The 18,123-nt window shown below is 39.8% G+C and overlaps 1 protein-coding gene across 2 annotated transcripts in view; it reads left to right on the forward strand.

Annotated features, from left to right (window-relative positions):
- rbm19 (RNA binding motif protein 19) overlaps positions 1-18,123 on the forward strand; it is a 243,022-nt gene that overhangs the window by 51,246 nt on the left and 173,653 nt on the right. For both annotated transcript variants that reach the window (XM_068005707.1, XM_068005708.1), the window contains exons 17-18: positions 8,392-8,525; positions 17,935-17,995. In XM_068005707.1, coding sequence (XP_067861808.1) covers positions 8,392-8,525; positions 17,935-17,995 — 195 coding nt within the window. The remainder of the gene's footprint in view (positions 1-8,391; positions 8,526-17,934; positions 17,996-18,123) is intronic.

The raw sequence follows: 18,123 nt of genomic DNA on the forward strand, positions 1-18,123 counted from the left end.
AGCGCTTCATGGATGCCCAGTTTTGAGCTGCTAGATCTGTTCTGAATCTATCCCATTTAGCACGGTGGTAGTGCCACACAACACGTTGGATGGTGTCCTCAGTGCGAAGACGGGACTTCATCTCCACGAGGACTGTGCGGTGGTCACTCCTACCAATACTGTCATGGACAGATGCATTTGCAACAGGTCGATTGGTGAGGACGAGGTCAAGTAAGTTTTTCCCTCGTGTTGGTTCGCTCACCACCTGCCGCAGGCCCAGTCTCGCAGCTGTGTCCTTCAGGACTCGGCCAGCTCGGTCAGTGGTGGTGCTACCGAGCCACTCTTGGTGATGGACATTGAAGTCCCCCACCCAGAGTACATTTTGTGCCCTTGCTACCCTCAGTGCTTCCTCCAAGTGGTGTTCAACATGGAGGAGGACTGATTCATCAGCTGAGGGAGGACGGTAGGTGGTAATCAGCAGGAGGTTTCCTTGCCCATGTTTGACCTGATGCCATGAGATTTCATGGGGTCCAGAGTCAATGTTGAGGACTCCCAGGGCCACTCCCTCCTGACTGTATATCACTGTACCGCCACCTCTGGTGGGTCTGTCCTGCCGGTGAGACAGGACATACCCAGGGATGGTGATGGAAGAGTCTGGGACGTTGGCTGAAAGGTATGATTCTGTAAGTATGGCTATGTCAGACTGTTGCTTGACTATTCTGTGGGACAGCTCTCCCAATTTTGGCACAAGTCCCCAGAATGGTGTGAAGTTCCTGTATTTGCATGTTGATACAAACTAAACTTGCCACAGAAAGTTAAAGCTTGTCCATTTTAGTCTAAGTACCCTTTTTAATGGCATGATAAGTCTTAATTACTGCCAAACAACCTCTCTGGCACTGTAAATTAACTTTTACAAGTGTGGAGTCTCATTCTTTTAGCTTTTAATTGTTGTTGGAGATTTTTTTTTTAACTGCAAATTACATTTTTTTCTACTTTCTATTTTTTTTTCTCTCTCTTAATCCAATGTTTCTTTCCCTCTCTTTATTTCGCTTTTTGTACCTGATTTGACATTGAATTCACTATTCTAACTTACACTACGTGGTTCTCACACTGTCCTGTTAATTCACAATTCATCAACCTGATTGGTTAAAGAGAAATGGTTGCTTACCCTGTTCAGCAGGTCCCAGATGCCCTGTAGAGAGCGTCATGCCGTTTCCATCTCCCACTTCCAGCAACTTGCTGTGCAAAAGCTCATTGAAATTAAACGGGCAAGGGCAAGTCTAACGAATGGTGGGCACCGTTAGTTTGCCAGCTACAGTAAATTTTGGCCCAATAATTTAGGTACCTTACTGGTTTTTGGTTGTTAGTGGGAGAAGCTTTGGAAAGATTGGTGGAAGTTTGCCACTGTACATCATATTCAAAATCATATACAGGGAATACTAGAAAATGACCGTGGTTGTTCCAACAGGAATGTGAGCCCACCGAACATCCAGATGATAAATATTGCACTGCCTGCTGTGGAAAGCAGAATTTGGATTTATTTAATCCAACTCATTCCTTTTTAAAAAAAATAAATGTTGCAGAATACATGGGGGACTGTGTTAATGTGTGTGCCCCCACTGCCAACAACAGGTTATATCTTTCATCCTGAGCAAGTATTGCGAACTAACAATTGTTCTGTAGCGCCATAGCTTGCTGTGATCCCATTTCATAATATTTAGCATCAGAAGGTACAGCGCATAATTTGTCCTGATATTGTGATAGAAGACTTGTGTGTGAAGAAGAATTTTACTAAAAGGATTAAAATGTTACATTCTGTAATAATTTCTCTGGAGGTTTTTGTAGTATGTATCATGGGAAAACACATATCTTAATGTTTGTAATGGAATATTTCTGACTAAGTCCATAAGCTTGCCCTATAGTAACTTTCAATCATTAATTTTTCCCTTTTAATCCAACTTTTAATTTAGCTATGTGGTGTTTTTAATCTAAACAATGCCTTTCACTCCTATCTTTGAAAGCATGCTACTGTGAAGCCTTTTTTTAAAAATAGATGTCCTTGCTAAGAAAATATTCTAACTTTTTATTATAAAATCCTAAAGCAGCAAAAGAATACCTTGAGTTTGGGATAACCTGAGAAAATAATGAGGGAAGAAAACAATGCATCTGTTGTCCAAAACGACATAATGCTTACTGTGTAAGCAGTACATATGACTGCATTGTATTAGTGACAGGCTAATACTAGTCCCAGTGCTCTCTTCTTTCTTCTTCAAGGACATGACTCATTTTGAACTTCCATGGTTTTTTCATACATATATAAGGCTGCAACAGTGGCCTTTGGGGGAGGTGAGCCTTGAGCTTTGAGAATGAAAGCAGCAATGCCAATCTGGCTACTCGTCACCAGGGAGCTATTATCTTACTGTGCCGAGACCCAGGCCCTGTGATAATGAACTTCAGGGGAATGCTTAGCGAAGGCTGCAGTTCACTGATAATAGCTTTTGTTGTGCAGGATGTGCTTTGCATGCAGAAAACCTCGGAATTTTGTAGCTCAAGAATAATGTAACTGCTTTTTGCTTTGCGTGACTGCATTTTATCGTGCAAGCCACAGATGGAGGTGCATTTAAATCTTTTTGCTGATGGATTAACTGTCAATGATTTATTAATTTCCCCTGAGTTGACAGAACCCTTACTTACTGAATTTAAGTAAATGAAATATTTTAAATTTTCTTTGGACTGAAACAAACTGAAGAAATTAAAAACACTTGAGCATTAAAGTCAACCTTTTTTTATGTGCAGATTTTTAACGCATTAGTATGTTAGGTGAAAAAGTGATTGATTTTGATGGGTATTACAAGTGTTGAGAGTATTTGCTTTGGGGGAATACTGCCACTGAATATTCTTTTTGTATATAAATCTCTGTATACACTCCAAGATAGTGAGTATTTTAATTTTCATTAAACATTGTGTTACCAAGTATCTGACAAGGTCATGCAAAAAAATAGGTTATCGATCCATGTGTGGTTTTATGACTAAGGTGGCACCTCACATGAGGAATTGATTCGGTCAAGTTCATAGACCCAAACCACTTGTATTTGAAATATAACATATAAAATATATTTTTATTTTATGATTTATGAAGTTGTTCTGTAGTAAGAAATCCTTATAAAATTTCTTTTTTGCATTTGTTATTAACAGGAAGTATACCTTTGTTGATTACGAATGCAGAGTTGGATTATTTTGAACACAAGAATAAAAGGGCAATTCAAGTTTATTGTTTAACTACGATGCCTATGTTTTTTTATTGCTACTGTTTCTTATCCATTAAAGCATTTAAATTTCCTTTATAACACAAAGTTGTGCAACCAATGCCTTTGATCTGACCTTACTGATAGCTGTAAGGTATCATGACTGAGTCGTGCTATGATATCTTGCAGTATATTGAACATGAATTTGCATTGTTAAAAGTTCTCCCAGAACTAGGAAAGTCTCACTTTGAGTTAGTCCATTTCAGCCAGCAATGGCAGTGAGACTCCCTCTATGTCCTCAAGTTAGAAAGGGGAAATATTGGCTCGAGTTCCTGTTTGTGATCATTGCTTCCTATATCGGTGCACCTGTGTATCAGGTAAAGTCCAAGTGGATTTGGCTGTAACACTTCACACCCCCTCTCCGCCCCAAACAAACATGATCAAATGGGTTGCTGACGCTTTCCATACTAGCATGTGAGGGATGGCTACTTGAGGTACAGTCCTGGAAGGCTACTGATGCTAATAGAACTGTGCCCGTTATTAGTCACTGCTTTCAGGTGAGAAAGGGTGCAGAGGAATAATTCAAGAGAATGAAAATTAAACGTAAGTAGCCATACAACATATCCTTAAAATTTTGAATCAGATAATAGAAGAATCCCATTAGTATAATTGCTCAGAGGTTTAGTCAATTCCTGAAAACAATACTTGTAGTTTTTTAACAAAAGTTGCAAAGCATTAAAATTGGTGTTAAAACTGCAAATTGAAACTGGTCTGATTTTTGAAAGAAGCACTTTTGTATCAGTGCACTCACCAATTGTGATCTGTGCAACTATGGGATTGAGGGGAGAGTTGTTTGTACTGGAGTTCTGTTGAGAGCTTGGTACATAGAAAGAGGAGTCTTGTTTGTTTTTGGGGAGGGGAGAAGACCCAGAAACTAAAAGAATTGGACGAGAAATTTAGGGAAAGCAATATGGTGAAATCATCCTTCAAGATCACCTGTCCTTCCATCTTAACATTAATCAGACTTGAATCTGTATTAGATTAGACTCATTGGTAGTCATTGTAGAGAGTTTCCATTTTAATGAGTCGTATGAAATCAAAAGAAGCAAATATCAGTAATTATATGGTGCTAGAGGAAAATCGAGAGGAATAGAAGAAACGGATTGAGAGGGAAGGGGATGGTAGAAATGGAAATGAAGATATAATAAATAAATAGAGATCTAATTTCCCCTCCCCCAGCCCAAAATAATTAACAACACCTTGATAGTAAGAAAAATATGTAATTATTTTGACACTTGCCTTAAGAAACTGCAACTAATTAAATGAGGACATGGTGATTTTTTAACTGGTGAATATGCATAAGTAGATAGTTAAATGTAATGCTGTGGGAAGAATAATTACAAATAAAATCACTGTGATAAACTCCATACCTGCTTCTCGATATTCCCTGTTTTTTATGGTGCTTTTGCAGTACAAGTGTAGCATTGGTGTGACATGGAGACCACTTCACACTGATGTTAAACTTGCATAATTGCACCCTGAATATCCATTTGAACTTGAATCTGTTCTTATCTTGTCAGAATGCTGGTCCCCCTGTCTAATTTCCTATTGTCAGCATTTTTCTGCAGTTTTAAGCAAATTTCAACGTTATTTTTTTATGGGGTATATTTCTCAATTCTTCAATTTACAGCACCAAATGAAAAATTATAATACAAATATTATCATTTGAACTTCTGGCATACATTTTCCAAAATAATACCTGGACATTATTATTTATGGACTGTGGAACACTTAAGTTAATTTCTGTTTGCATGCAAACACTAATCTGCAAAATGTCTGTCATTGTAGACACATCTCGAGGTAGAGTTTCCGCTTGCACCCAAAATGCATTCGAAATTGTGCTGGTTAGGTTACAGTTCAAGTTTCCGATAAAAATTCATTTGCATAATCACAAATGTAAAATCTTCCATGAACCAGCGCAATTGGGCAGCGTAATAGAACGTAGTAATTTATTTTTTTCCCTTTCAATTAAAAAGTATTTATAAATGTATTTAAGTGACAGTTTTATTGCTACAGCTGAAAATGGGTTTATCACCAAAATTAAGCATTTTTAATGTGTCCAGTCCTCCAACTGTGAATAACTTGATTTAAAATCACTGAAAATGACTTTTTAAAAAAAACTCTACTGAACCATTTACGAGTTTCATTGGTGTACATTAGTCAGTTTCTTAGTAAATTAAATATTTTTTGATATGAAAGAACTTTTAAAATGTGCCTGCCAGTACCTGTGCGCCTAGGACAATGAGAACAATTTGAAGAGCCTTCCCTAACCAGTGCAATCGGTGGAAACTCGCATTGTTGACCTGGGGACGCGGCCAATATCGTGGGTGGGGCCTGATCCGGGTGAATTGAGTCTTAAACTAGTGTAAAAGATCACGGAAAACACGAACATAAGTGGTTTTGGGTCTAACTCACTTACGTTTTAAAATTCCACAATCTTTTGTCCTGGTTCCGACTCTTTTATCAGGGGTACATAGGAACGTACGAATTAAGAGCAGGAGTAGGTCATTCGGCCCCTTGAGCCTGCTCTGCCATTTGGTAAGACCATGGCTGATCTGATTGCAACCTCAACCCTACTTTCCCATCTACCTACTATAACCTTTGACTCCCTTGTTAATCAGGAATCTATCTAACTTAGCCTTATAAACATTCAATGACCCTGCCTCCACCGCTGTATGGGGAAGGGAGTTCCACAGACTCACCACCCTCAGAGAAAAAATTCCCCCTCATCTCCGTCTTAAACGGGAGACCCCTTATTTTTAAACTGTGGCCCCTAGTTCTAGTCTCTCCCACAAGGGGAAAAATCCTCTCAGCATCTACCCCTTCTCGTCCCCCCAGGATCTTATATGTTTGAATAAGATCACTTCTCATTCTTCTTAACTTCAGTGTATACAGGCCCAACTTGTCCAACCTTTCCTCATAAGATAAACCCCTCATCCCAGGAATCAGTCGAGTGAACCTTCTCTGAACCGCCTCCAATGCAATTATGTCCTTAAATAAGGAGACCAAAACTGCACACAGTATTCTAGATGTGGTGCCACATATCTGGCACCTCTGGTCCCATACTTCTCTCGGGCATTTGTGCTGAAGTTTCTCCTGCAATAGGAATGAGTCATTAGGTTTTTGCTATCATTTAAGAGATGTCTCCCAGAGGACGTCAGATAGCTGAAGTTACAGATCTGGTGGTATCACCCTGTTAAAGTGGAGAAAGGGTTTTAAGATTCTGTATGCAAGTAATTGATCTAGAAAGATGGCAACACCTGTTATAAGATCCAAAGTTAATGCCCCCTTAATCAGAGTGCAGTGTGAAAGGTTAGTTGTGCAGCTATTAATTTTTGATGGTGAACAAGGAAGAAAAGGGAGACTAGTCAATGTGTTACCTTGCCTGCTCTTATCAGGTCATTCACCTTCTTCAGCACTGGCCTGCAGTTCTGGGGGTGAGAATTGGCACTCTGTGCCACTGTCCTCTTCCTTTCGTGTACCATGTGAAAGTGTTTTTTGAGGCATCATCCTATGGGCGCACAGCATTCTATCTCTCCTTGGCTTCATCTCATCTAGGAGGATTTGTAGGTCATGCTGTGAAATATTTAGCCCTTCTGTGTCTCTGCAGTGCCCTGCTTCTTTTGGGTAACTCTGCCAGCCAACCTCTTTGACCAAGCTTTTGGTCATCCTTCCTAATATCTCCTGCTTTAGCACAGTGATATTTTTGTCTGATTATGCCGATATGAAATACTGTGGGACTTTTTCCTATATTAAAGGCGCTATATAAATGCAAGTTGTTATCATATGAAGTACTTGTTGCTCAAACATAATGATGTAACTTGGCAGATTTGCTTTGCTGTATGAAATCAGCCATGAGGAACAACTGCAGCATGTTTCCCCACATTATTCAGAGCAAGATAGATACATAGGGCATGGCTGGCTGTCTTATCAGGCACTGCTGAACACATATTGAAGTCATCGTAACTGACCAGTGCCAAAAATGACTTCAGTTGATACCAGAATCTTGCTGTTGACAAAAATTCACCAGCACTGACTGGCATTAAAAGAATGTTGACACCAACTGGCACCAAAATAGCATTGGCTGTGACTGGCACCAACTATAATGTAAACAAGATTACAATTGGCATCTCCAAGGTGGTAACTATAAGCTGGGCAGATGAGCAAATTGGCACCGGCCCCTTGTTTCCACTGATTCCAGCCTTGCTATCCCTTTAATTTGAAGCTGGTGAACCAAGAGGGGCAAGTTCTGGATTTCTGCGTTTCACTGCGCATGTACAAACGCAGGAACTTGCTCCTTGATTTTGCCACTAATAACAGTGAGCACTGTTGAGCTCACCGTTCTTTTTTTTGAGTAATTCCTGTGTTATTAGTTTCTTGTGTTGCAAAGAACCAAGCCAATAAATGATCATTGGATAGCTAAATGGATGGTTGGTTGCATCATACGCTGCTTACTATTTTGCAAGGAGGAAGCCCAGGGGTAGGTCAAGGGTTATTTTACCCCTTCTATGACTGTTGCCTTGACATCTTTGAATCTGGCTTCATTTACTATCATGTGCAAAGCTGTCACATGAAGCAATCCTCACCCTTTTGCTAGTTATTACTGTCCAGCTTTAACTGTAGCATACGGACAATGTCTTTGGCAAATCAGACCTAACGGCTGCTGTTACGCAAAGGGCTCTCCCTTCCTAATTTTGTACCAGTTCACCAATGATGTTTGATGGATACGGAATGAAGAAGAAAGATAGATTATTTAATTTAATTTTTTAAATGATTATACATCTTCCATACACCAAAATCCTATCCATCCCCACAGGCACTGCAGGGTTATAACTTCAGGCAAGTAGTTTCAATCTAACTTAAAGTCAAAATGATTTGGAGCAAAAATGTAGGCCCTGGAGCTTGTGGTGCAGAAATCAACTTGAAAGTCATTTTTTTCATATTTATTAACATTTTAATCCAGGCAAGTCAAAAATAAAGCATTGAATTGAGTTATTGTATCATGTATTTTCTATTAATTTGGGGAAAGAAATATTGTATGATGGCAATAAGAAAGTGCCAAATTGAGACCGAGAGCGCATTAAAAGTAACCTTTTATATTTTGTAGATGATCAAGGTGACCAAGCAACAAATAAAAATGAAGCAGATGATTCGAGTGAAGAGGAGGAAGACAGTATTCCAGGATGCACTTTATTTGTCAAAAATCTAAATTTTTTAACATCCGAAGAAGCTCTGAGGAAGGTAAGTGTTCTTCCAGGTTCCTAAAGGCAATGTTTTTGTTATTTGGCACAAAGATACAAAATTTTCAATTTTCTGTAGTTTTTTTTTCTCTCCCCACTATTTCCTGAGCTCGTACATGAATCAGTTCTATAAGGTTGCTCGGACTAATTTGATACATTTTGAAATGTTTTTTTTCAATGAGTACTCTGCAGTTTATCTGGTATCAAGTAATTATTCTAAAGTGGATTCTCCTTGTGGTAACTGCACAACTGTATGATGGTAGCACAGACAGTTGTTTTAAAAATTTTGTAAGAGTAATTTTGCTGTGCATCCTAAAGTTAGGAAATTAAAGTGCAAGTGAGTTTAGTCACAAGCTACATTCAGTTTTTGTTGTAAAAGATTATTGTGCATAATAAGACTCAATGAAGTGCATTGGATGCACAATGCATTAGAATTTTGAAGTTCTTAAATATTTTAAATTACTCATTTCAGGTTGGGTGTGGCAGGGAAAGAAGCTACTGACGGCTGCAGGCTGTATTTTCGCAGGGAAAATGCGGCCTGAAGTGGTGCCCTCCCACATACCCCTTTGGCTCCCATTGCCTCCCCTACTCTTTCTGTCCTCTTTCCCCATCCTGTCCTCTACTCTTTCACAGCCGCAGTGCTCCCTCCTTTTTCGACTATGTCCTCACTCCCATCACTACTCCTACCTCTTCCTCTTTTGAGGTACTCGCTAGCCCCTGTGTCCTCCCCCCTCACTCACCTAACCCGTAAACCTCCATTCACCCCCCCCACTCCAATTCCTACAGGCAGTGGTAAGGAGCCAAAAGCACATCACCCTCAACATGTTTCACTCTCCTACGCTCCCCTTCCCCCTCGGTTTCCCTCAAGGAGACTTCGCCTAGCTTTCAAAGATCAACTTTTATTTTCAAACATTAAAATATTTGTGTCTCAAGTGTTATCAATTACAGCCTCTACACTTTCTATCTGTTAAAGCACAGGCCAGATAAATTAGAAGCTTTCTGTTGACTTCAAAAATTCAACAAACATTAATTTGAGGAAATACACTTTCAGCTTAATACGCTTTGGGAAGTTTATAGAAAACAAAATGAAATCTACAAGTGTGTAGTCGGTATACAATTTTTTTCTCTCCAGCACATATGCACGCACATGCGCCTGCACACACCCCCTCCCCCCACCCACCTCTTTAAAAACGCACTCAAAATAACATTTACTTGAATAAATCTTTAGAAATTTATACTTTTGTTTTTCTTCAGATTGCATAATCCAAATTCAGCTAACAGTGTCACATCTGTGAGCAAAAAATGTGGAAACAAGGTATACACATCGGGCATCTTGTTTAGGCTGATTTGTCTTACAAAGCCTGTTCAGCCCCCCTTATAAACTGTTCTTCCTCCAACTATCCATTTTGAGTTCCACTGAACTTGGGATTAGTTTCCACTAAATGAATTGTTGTCGTCGTCTTCTGTGGCAAAATCTACTTTTTGTTTTTGTTTAATCTTAATTGGACTCACTTTTGAGATGAAAAACAGCAATTTTGCTCTTTCCAGGGCAGGATGTTTTTGTTAATTTAAGGTTATTTCAAGTACTAAGCAGCTGGATTGGCCTTCCCAATGGGCATATCCCTGTTCTGCATAATAATTGTTAAGAATCTTACAACACCAGGTTATAGCCCAACAGTTTTATTTGAAAATCACAAGCTTTCGGAGGCTTTCTCCTTCGTCAGGTGAAGTGTGGGATTCCTTGAATGTTACCGCATTTATAGTTAGAGAACAATACCTGGTGATTACAGATAATCTTTCCAACTGCCCGTTGTCAAGGCAATCAAAGTGTTCAGACAGAGATGTTACATACAGGACCACCGAATATACAAACGGCCAGAACAAAAGACATCCTCACGATGCTCCACTTTTCCAGCTTCCACCCTAACCACGTCAAAGAGGCCTTCCCCTATGGACAGGCCCTGCGAATATACAGGATCTGCTCAGACGAGGAGGCACGCGATGGACACCTACAGACGCTGAAAGACGCCCTCGTAAGAACGGGATATGACGCTCGACTCGCCGATCGACAGTTCCGACGGGCCACAGCGAAAAATCGCATAGACCTCCTCAGAAGACTAACACGGGACGCAACCAACAGAGTACCCTTCGCCGTCCAGTACTTCCCCGGAGCGGAGAAACGACGCCATGTTCTTCGCAGCCTTCAACATGTCATCGATGATGACGAACACCTCGCTAAGGCCATCCCCACACCTCCACTACTCGCCTTCAAACAGCCACCCAACCTCAAACAGACCATCGTTCGCAGCAAATTACCCAGCTTTCAGGAGAACAGCGTCCACGACACCGCACAACCCTGCCATGGCAACCTCTGCAAGACATGCCAGATCATCGACACAGATACCACCATCACACGAGAGGACACCACCCACCAGGTACATGGTTCATACTCCTGTGACTCAGCCAACGTTGTCTACCTCATACGTTGCAGGAAAGGATGCCCCGGAGCATGGTACATTGGCGAGACCATGCAGACACTGCGACAACGGATGAACGGACACCGCACAACAATCGCCAGACAGGAGGGTTCCCTCCCAGTCGGGGAACACTTCAGCAGTCAAGGACATTCAGCCACCGATCTTCGGATACGCGTTCTCCAAGGCGGCCTTCGAGACACACGACAACGCAAAATCGTCGAGCAGAAATTGATAGCCAAGTTCCGCACCCATGAGGACGGCCTCAACCGGGATCTTGGGTTCATGTCACGCTACACGTAACCCCACCAGCGAAAAAAAGTTATCTGTTTTTAATACATCGGGTCATTCTCTGTCTTTCTCTTCCTTTCGGATGTTTCTCTCTCTCTCTCTCTCTCTCTCTCTCTCTCTCTCTCTCTCTCTCTCTGTCTCTCTCTGTCTTTTGTTCTGGCCGTTTGTATATTCGGTGATCCTGTATGTAACATCTCTCTGTCTGAACACTTTGATTGCCTTCACAACGGGCAGTTGGATAGATTATCTGTAATCACTGGGTATTGTTCTCTAACTATAAATGCGGTAATATTCAAGGAATCCCACACTTCACCTGACGAAGGAGAAAGCCTCCGAAAGCTTGTGATTTTCAAATAAAACTGTTGGACTATAACCTAGTGTTGTAAGATTCTTAACATTTGTCAACCCCAGTCCATCACCGGCATCTCCACATCCTGCATAATAATGGAAAAGGAGCAGCAGAGGCAAGAAGCTCTGAAAGTGAGTCGTCACTGCAAGAAGTGACAACCTACTCACTATTGCCCCTGTTGGTGGTGCTGCATTTGATCTTGCTTTATGTTTTTACCTTTCGTCGTAGGCAAATGAGCTCTGTGAAGTTTGGGTGTGAGTTCCCATCGGCAAAATTAGTGTACGTTTCAGCACAAATGGGATTGTGCAAATTCCGGGCTAATATATCTTGGTGGTTTCTCATTATTGGATTAGACTTGAAACAAAAAAAATTGGAAAGAATTCTGGACCTTTAAGCAATAAGATTTCTTCCAGTTTGTAACAAAAGTTCTCCATCTCAATCCATTTCCATCTCATGGTTTGACCATTAAATGGTAATGAATTCTCTAGGTCCTGAATATCTACTTAACTGCATGGAAAACATTGACCAGCCTCATAGTATTGATCCCATGTTTAATACATGCGTAGATGGTAAACTTTACATTGGAACTTCAACATACAAGGAAGAAAATTCTGGGCAGTGAAACTGAATTAAGTTGAATTGTTGAGCATGCTGTCACAGCAGTTGCCAAAATATTACAGAATATTCACCTTTTTTGCATAGAATCATGGAGTCAAATGTTAATACTGGCTGTACAAAAACAGTACCATTTAATGGCAAAAGGAATTTGGAGAGGGGGAAGATTTCTTCTGTTTGCTATTTGTAGCACCACTTCAACCTACCTGTGAGAATGCTATGTCTACTAAAGGTATATTCAAAGATGTCAGTGAGGTTTGAGGCTCTTCAGATGGCATAATCAGAAGCTTTAAAACTTACAACTACTTTTTTAAAAAAATTGCTCCCCACTTGCATGAAAAGAAGGAAATTTTGACTATCAATTTTATTCCCACTGAGATGAATGTTGTACTTTCAATTAATTTACCATATTGGGAAAATTACTATGGTTGTACCTTCAATTCATTTACCCTATTGAGTCAATTAATGTGGTATCAAAGTTGGTTACACTCAAGGCAGTGAATTTCAGATCTAAGCGTGGTCAACAAGTGGAACACCAACAAAAACAACAACTTGCACTCATATTGTGCCTTTTAATGTAGAAAAATGTCCCAAGCACATATCTCCATTTTAAAAATCCCAGTACATTGGTCTAGCTACATTTTCACATGAACAGATATAACTGAAATATTTAATGAAGCTCAAGACGGAGTCCACATGCATCAGAAAGTATCCTATGAATGCATAAAGCATCGATCTGCTAATATCAATAATTTCTAAGCTAAAGTGAGTTGTTTTAGCTTGTCTTTCTTTAGAAAATCAACATGTTCTGGGCAACCAGGATACTAAAACAAGTCTGTTGAAGACAACATGTTGCATATGATTGAATAGCCAGCAAGGGAATAAAAAGCTTTTTGATATTTTGTAATGTAATTATGCAATAATAAAATAATGTGATGAGGCAGAAATATAATTTATTTTAGAGATGCGATAAATGGAACATTTAGATATGGCAGAAATAGAGATGTGTCCAAAAAACAACATGTAAGCAAGTTATCTGTAGCAGAAATCACAAAGCGATAATCTTCTGCACATTTGACACTGCTAATGTACTTAGAGGAATTTAAAAGGATTAAAAATAAAAACAATATATGGGAAATATTTAGAATTATGCTCCATTGTTTCTCACATGGATGTGACTACTAAAATGTGTTTTTGTAAGTCTCTTTCTCCTAAACTTTGACTTTTTAACATTCAAAATAAGCAGAGGTACCAAGCAGGCATGCATGGAACTCCTTTGCCATCCCTCGCTAATATCAATATCCCTTGTATAATTTTCCCTTGAGCACAAAACCTAGGCTGATACTCCAGTGTAATACTGTGTAAAGGCTCTACTGTCTGAGGCCTAACCACCTCCCCTTGACATTCAATGGCATTACCATCAACATCCTGGGGGTCACCATTGACCAGAAACTTAACTGGACCAGCCACATAAATACTGTGGCTACAAGAACTGATTAGAGGCTGGCTATTCTGCAGCAAGTGACTCACCTCCTGACTCCCCAAAGCCTTTCCACCATCTACAAGGCACAAGTCAGGAGTGTGATGGAATACTCTCAATTTGCCTGGATGAGTGCAGCTCCAACAACACTCAAGAAGCTCAACACCATCCAGGACAAAGCAGCCCGATTGATTGCCACCCCATCCACCACCCTAAACATTCACTCCCTTCACCACCGGCGTACCATGGCTGCAGTGTGTGCCATCCACAGGATGCACCGCAGCAACTCGCCAAGACTTCTTCGACAGCACCTCCCAAACGCTCGACCTTTACCACCTAGAAAGACAAGGGCAGCAGGCACATGGGAACAACACCACCTGCACGTTCCCCTCCAAGTCACACACCATCCTGACTTGGAAATATATTGCCGTTCCTTCATCATCGCTGGGTCAAAATCCTGAAACTCCCTACCTAACAGCACTGTGAGAGAACCTTCACCACACGGACTGCAGCAGTTCAAGAAGGCAGCTCACAACCACCTACTCGAGGGCAATCAGGGATGGGCAATAAATGCTGGCCTTGCCAGCGACGCCCACATCCCATGAAGGAATTTTTTTTAAAAATGTGTCTTTTGGATGAGATGTTAAACCGAGGGCCCATCTGCCCTCTCAGGTGGATGTAAAAGATCCCCTGACAATATTTTGAAGAGGAGCAGGGGCGTTCCTCTGGTGTCCTGGCCAATATTTATCCTTCAACCAACATCACTAAAACAGATTATCTGGTCATTATCACATTGCTGTTTGTTGAACCTTGCTGTGTGTAAATTCCTACATTACAACAGTGACTACACTTCAGAAGTACTTAATAGTCTGTAAAGCACTTTGGGACGTCGTGAAAGGCACTATATAATTGCAAGTCTTTCTTTTCTTTCACATAGGAAGATTTGGTATGACAGATAATGTTAAGTATGATAAAGACTTAAGTGTCTCTTAATTTGAAAGAACTCTGAACATCCTACCAAATACAATGTATACAGCAATGAAATCTATCGAAAATAAACAAAAAAAATGCAGTGATGATTTGTGTGGACTTCTGTTAAGATTTTGCTGATAGACGAAAAGTGCAGCATAATAAAAGATGTTTAAAATGTTTAGAATCCTCCAGGTATTATCCTCATTCTCACTGTCATGGCATTCTTATGTTTGTCCAGATTAGGCATCACCTAAATCAACTTGACAGGCTTTGTTTAATGAAGCAATCATTTTTAGATTTAATTCTCACGACATCGCCCCTGTCTCTTACTTCCTTTTTATTTTTATTGTTAATTATTTAGCATGACACCTACAATGATTTTCTCGATGTTATGCATGCAAATAACATTTGAAAAGTATTTTGACTTTGTTAAAATTCTCAAACACTCAGCAGAGTTTCTGTTAATGTTTTGGCCAAACAGTACACAGATTGAAAAGATAACATTTAGTAATTAGTGCACAGCTGGGGATGAATCCAACATATAAACACAGTAGGCATACCTACACTGCATAGCATTTAAAAAAATAAAAACTGCCTAATTATGTACAAACTAGGGCTATACATATACTCTGACAACGTGTCGGTATACTGCTGCACTGCATTTGGTGGAAGCCAGGCTGAGAACAAAGCACAATGATGAAACTAAGAATACTGGATAATGGTGCGTTATATAAATACAAGCCCTGCAGCCACAACACCTTCTGTGCAGCCTGTTTAAGAAGAACAATGAGATGAAATATGGGATGGACTTTCCTTAATCCAATTTACATTTTTCAGTCTAGGTAGCTGCGGCAAGAAAACTGGCATAAATCCTGGAAATTTGCAATCACCATTGACTTGACTGAGGGGTAGAGCTATGATCAGTTTTGCATACCTTCGGTGAGGGTATTGGTGGAGCACCACAGAAGTCCCAGGAAATTATAGCGCAGCATAAATAACGATATAACTCACTTACACCAGAGTTTCCTGGGTCTTTCGAGGTGTAAAATGAACTCAACCCCATAGATGGCGCAAGTCTCTGGAGAAATTCCAGGCCATTGTTGAAGTGCGAAGCAGTAGTGATACTACCTGAATAAGGTAGTCTTGCACTGATAATGCACAGCATCTGCAGTATAAAGACAGCTGGTACAAAGCCCATGAGAGAAAGCTAAAGCAAACTCTGGTTTGTTGTGCTGCAGTTCAAATTTTAATTTTCATTCATTAAAAATCTCATTAGCCAATATACTTGGTATTTTGTTTCCTGCTTTAACCTTTCCTCTTCTCTTGCTGATTTCTAATTTTCCTGTGACTTTTGTCATCTTGCAGAAGTAATGTCCAATTGTCCGTTCCAAACATGCATTCCCTTTTGTTAGACTGAGTCTTGAAAATTGTGTTTCAAGATCTTTTGTAATGTAAATTCCATGACTTGCCCTGGCCTTGGCCACCTTGTCTACACCAGGCCTTAATGGACCTCTTGTGATTCTCTTCAGCTTAGCCCTTTTTACTTCTTGTTTTAGTTTATATGATCTTTCATCATTATTGTTGTTAACCATAATTTTGCCACATGGTTGACTTTTTTTCCCCCTCACATATTGTAACATTTGCTATATATATATATATATATATATATATACAAATTTCCAAAAATAAGTTTAAAAAAAAATCTCATTGGCAATTGGATGCCTGCTCACATCTTCACTGAAAATGAAATTGATATTGTTCCATGCAATTTAAAATCAGCATTAATGAAATTTGCAAAAGAGAAAGCTATTTTTACAGTCTCTGTCTAATTGACTTCAATATTTAGGTTCCCAAAGCATTCTTGAGTTTCCTTTTAAGTTTTTTTTTGAAGAAAGGTGTTTTAAAATCTCTAGTAGTCTGTATTTGTGATGGAATCTTCTTTAAAGTTGTTTATTTCATAAGAAATAGGAACAGGAATGGGCCATGTGGCCCCTCGAGCCTGCTCTGCCATTCAGTAAGATCATGGCTGATCTTCTACCTCAACTCCATTTTCCTGCCCTATCCCCATATCCCATGATTCCATTAGTTTCCAAAAATCTATCGATCTCAGTCTTGAATATACTCAGTGACTGAGCATCCACAGCCCTCTGGGGTAGAGAATTCCAAAGATTCACAACTCTCTGAGTGAAGACATTTTCCCTCAATGGCCGACCCCTTATCTTGCGACTATGGCCCCTCGTTCTAGACTCTTCAGCCAGGGGAAACAGCCTCTCAGCATCTACCCTATTAAGCCCTCTAAGAACTTTATACGTTTCAATGAGATCACTTCTCATTCTATCAATGTGTCGAGATGAGGATCGGGCCTATAATTTCCCACTACCATATCATGGACACTCAGTAGCACAGTGGGTAAGAAGTCTGACCTCTCATCAATGGGATCAGGTTTTGGATCTCGTCCAAATTGATAGATAAAAGTCAGTCTTTGCTGACAGTAAGGATCCTAATTGAAATGAATATCAAGACACTTTCACCCGAGTCCACAGCTCAGAATTGTCAGTGTTGCTAGAGAGGTCATAAGCGGTGTGCAAAATGGAAATGTCAGTGCTGTAGGTGCTCTTTTGTGGTTGTATTTGAGGTCCACTATTTGGACTCTGGAGAGAACTTTACCCAGCATCTCACCTTCTTTTGCCAATAACCTTAAATCTATGTCCTCTGGTTACCGACGCTTCTGCCACTAGAAACAGAGTAAATAAGGAGAAACTATCAAAATCCTTCATGATTTTGAATCACCTCTTTTAAATCTCCCCTTAACCTTCTCTGCTCTAAGGGGGACAACCCCAGCTTCTCTAGTCTTAGCTATATTCCATTTTTCAATCATCAAAGCAAATGATTCCTCAAAAAGAATAAAATGTATCTTGGTAGGGATGAGAAACAGAGCAGTGGAGTAAGTAAGAGCTGCAAAAGGCCACAAAGAATTAGATGGAGCAAAAAAAATGATGAAGAATTAAACACATTGATGTTGATTACTTTGGCAGATTGCTTTGCTTTTAGCTCACCAAAGCAGGAAACTTGCTTCAGCCTTTAGCTGAGCACACTTTTCCAATCCTACATTAAGCTTGTTTATATGCATGTTTGCATCTGCAGAGCTTTTTTTCAAATTCCCTAAATGTTACAACAATTTTATAATGTTAATTAGTGTTCATCATTGTTTATTCTGTTTCCTTTGTAGACATTTAGCAAGTGTGGATCTTTGAAAAGTTGCAGTATTTCGAAGAAGAAGAACAAGACAGGTGAGAAGTTCTTGTGTATTTTACTTTTCAGTGTATTAACTTGCTCTCAAATAACTTCAGATTTTGATGAATAAATATTAATTTCTAATGATGTGTATGATCTAGAATTGGTCTAGGTGGTTTCACGA

This window comes from Heptranchias perlo, chromosome 25 (genome assembly GCF_035084215.1).
Source record: "Heptranchias perlo isolate sHepPer1 chromosome 25, sHepPer1.hap1, whole genome shotgun sequence".
Lineage (NCBI taxonomy): Eukaryota > Metazoa > Chordata > Chondrichthyes > Hexanchiformes > Hexanchidae > Heptranchias > Heptranchias perlo.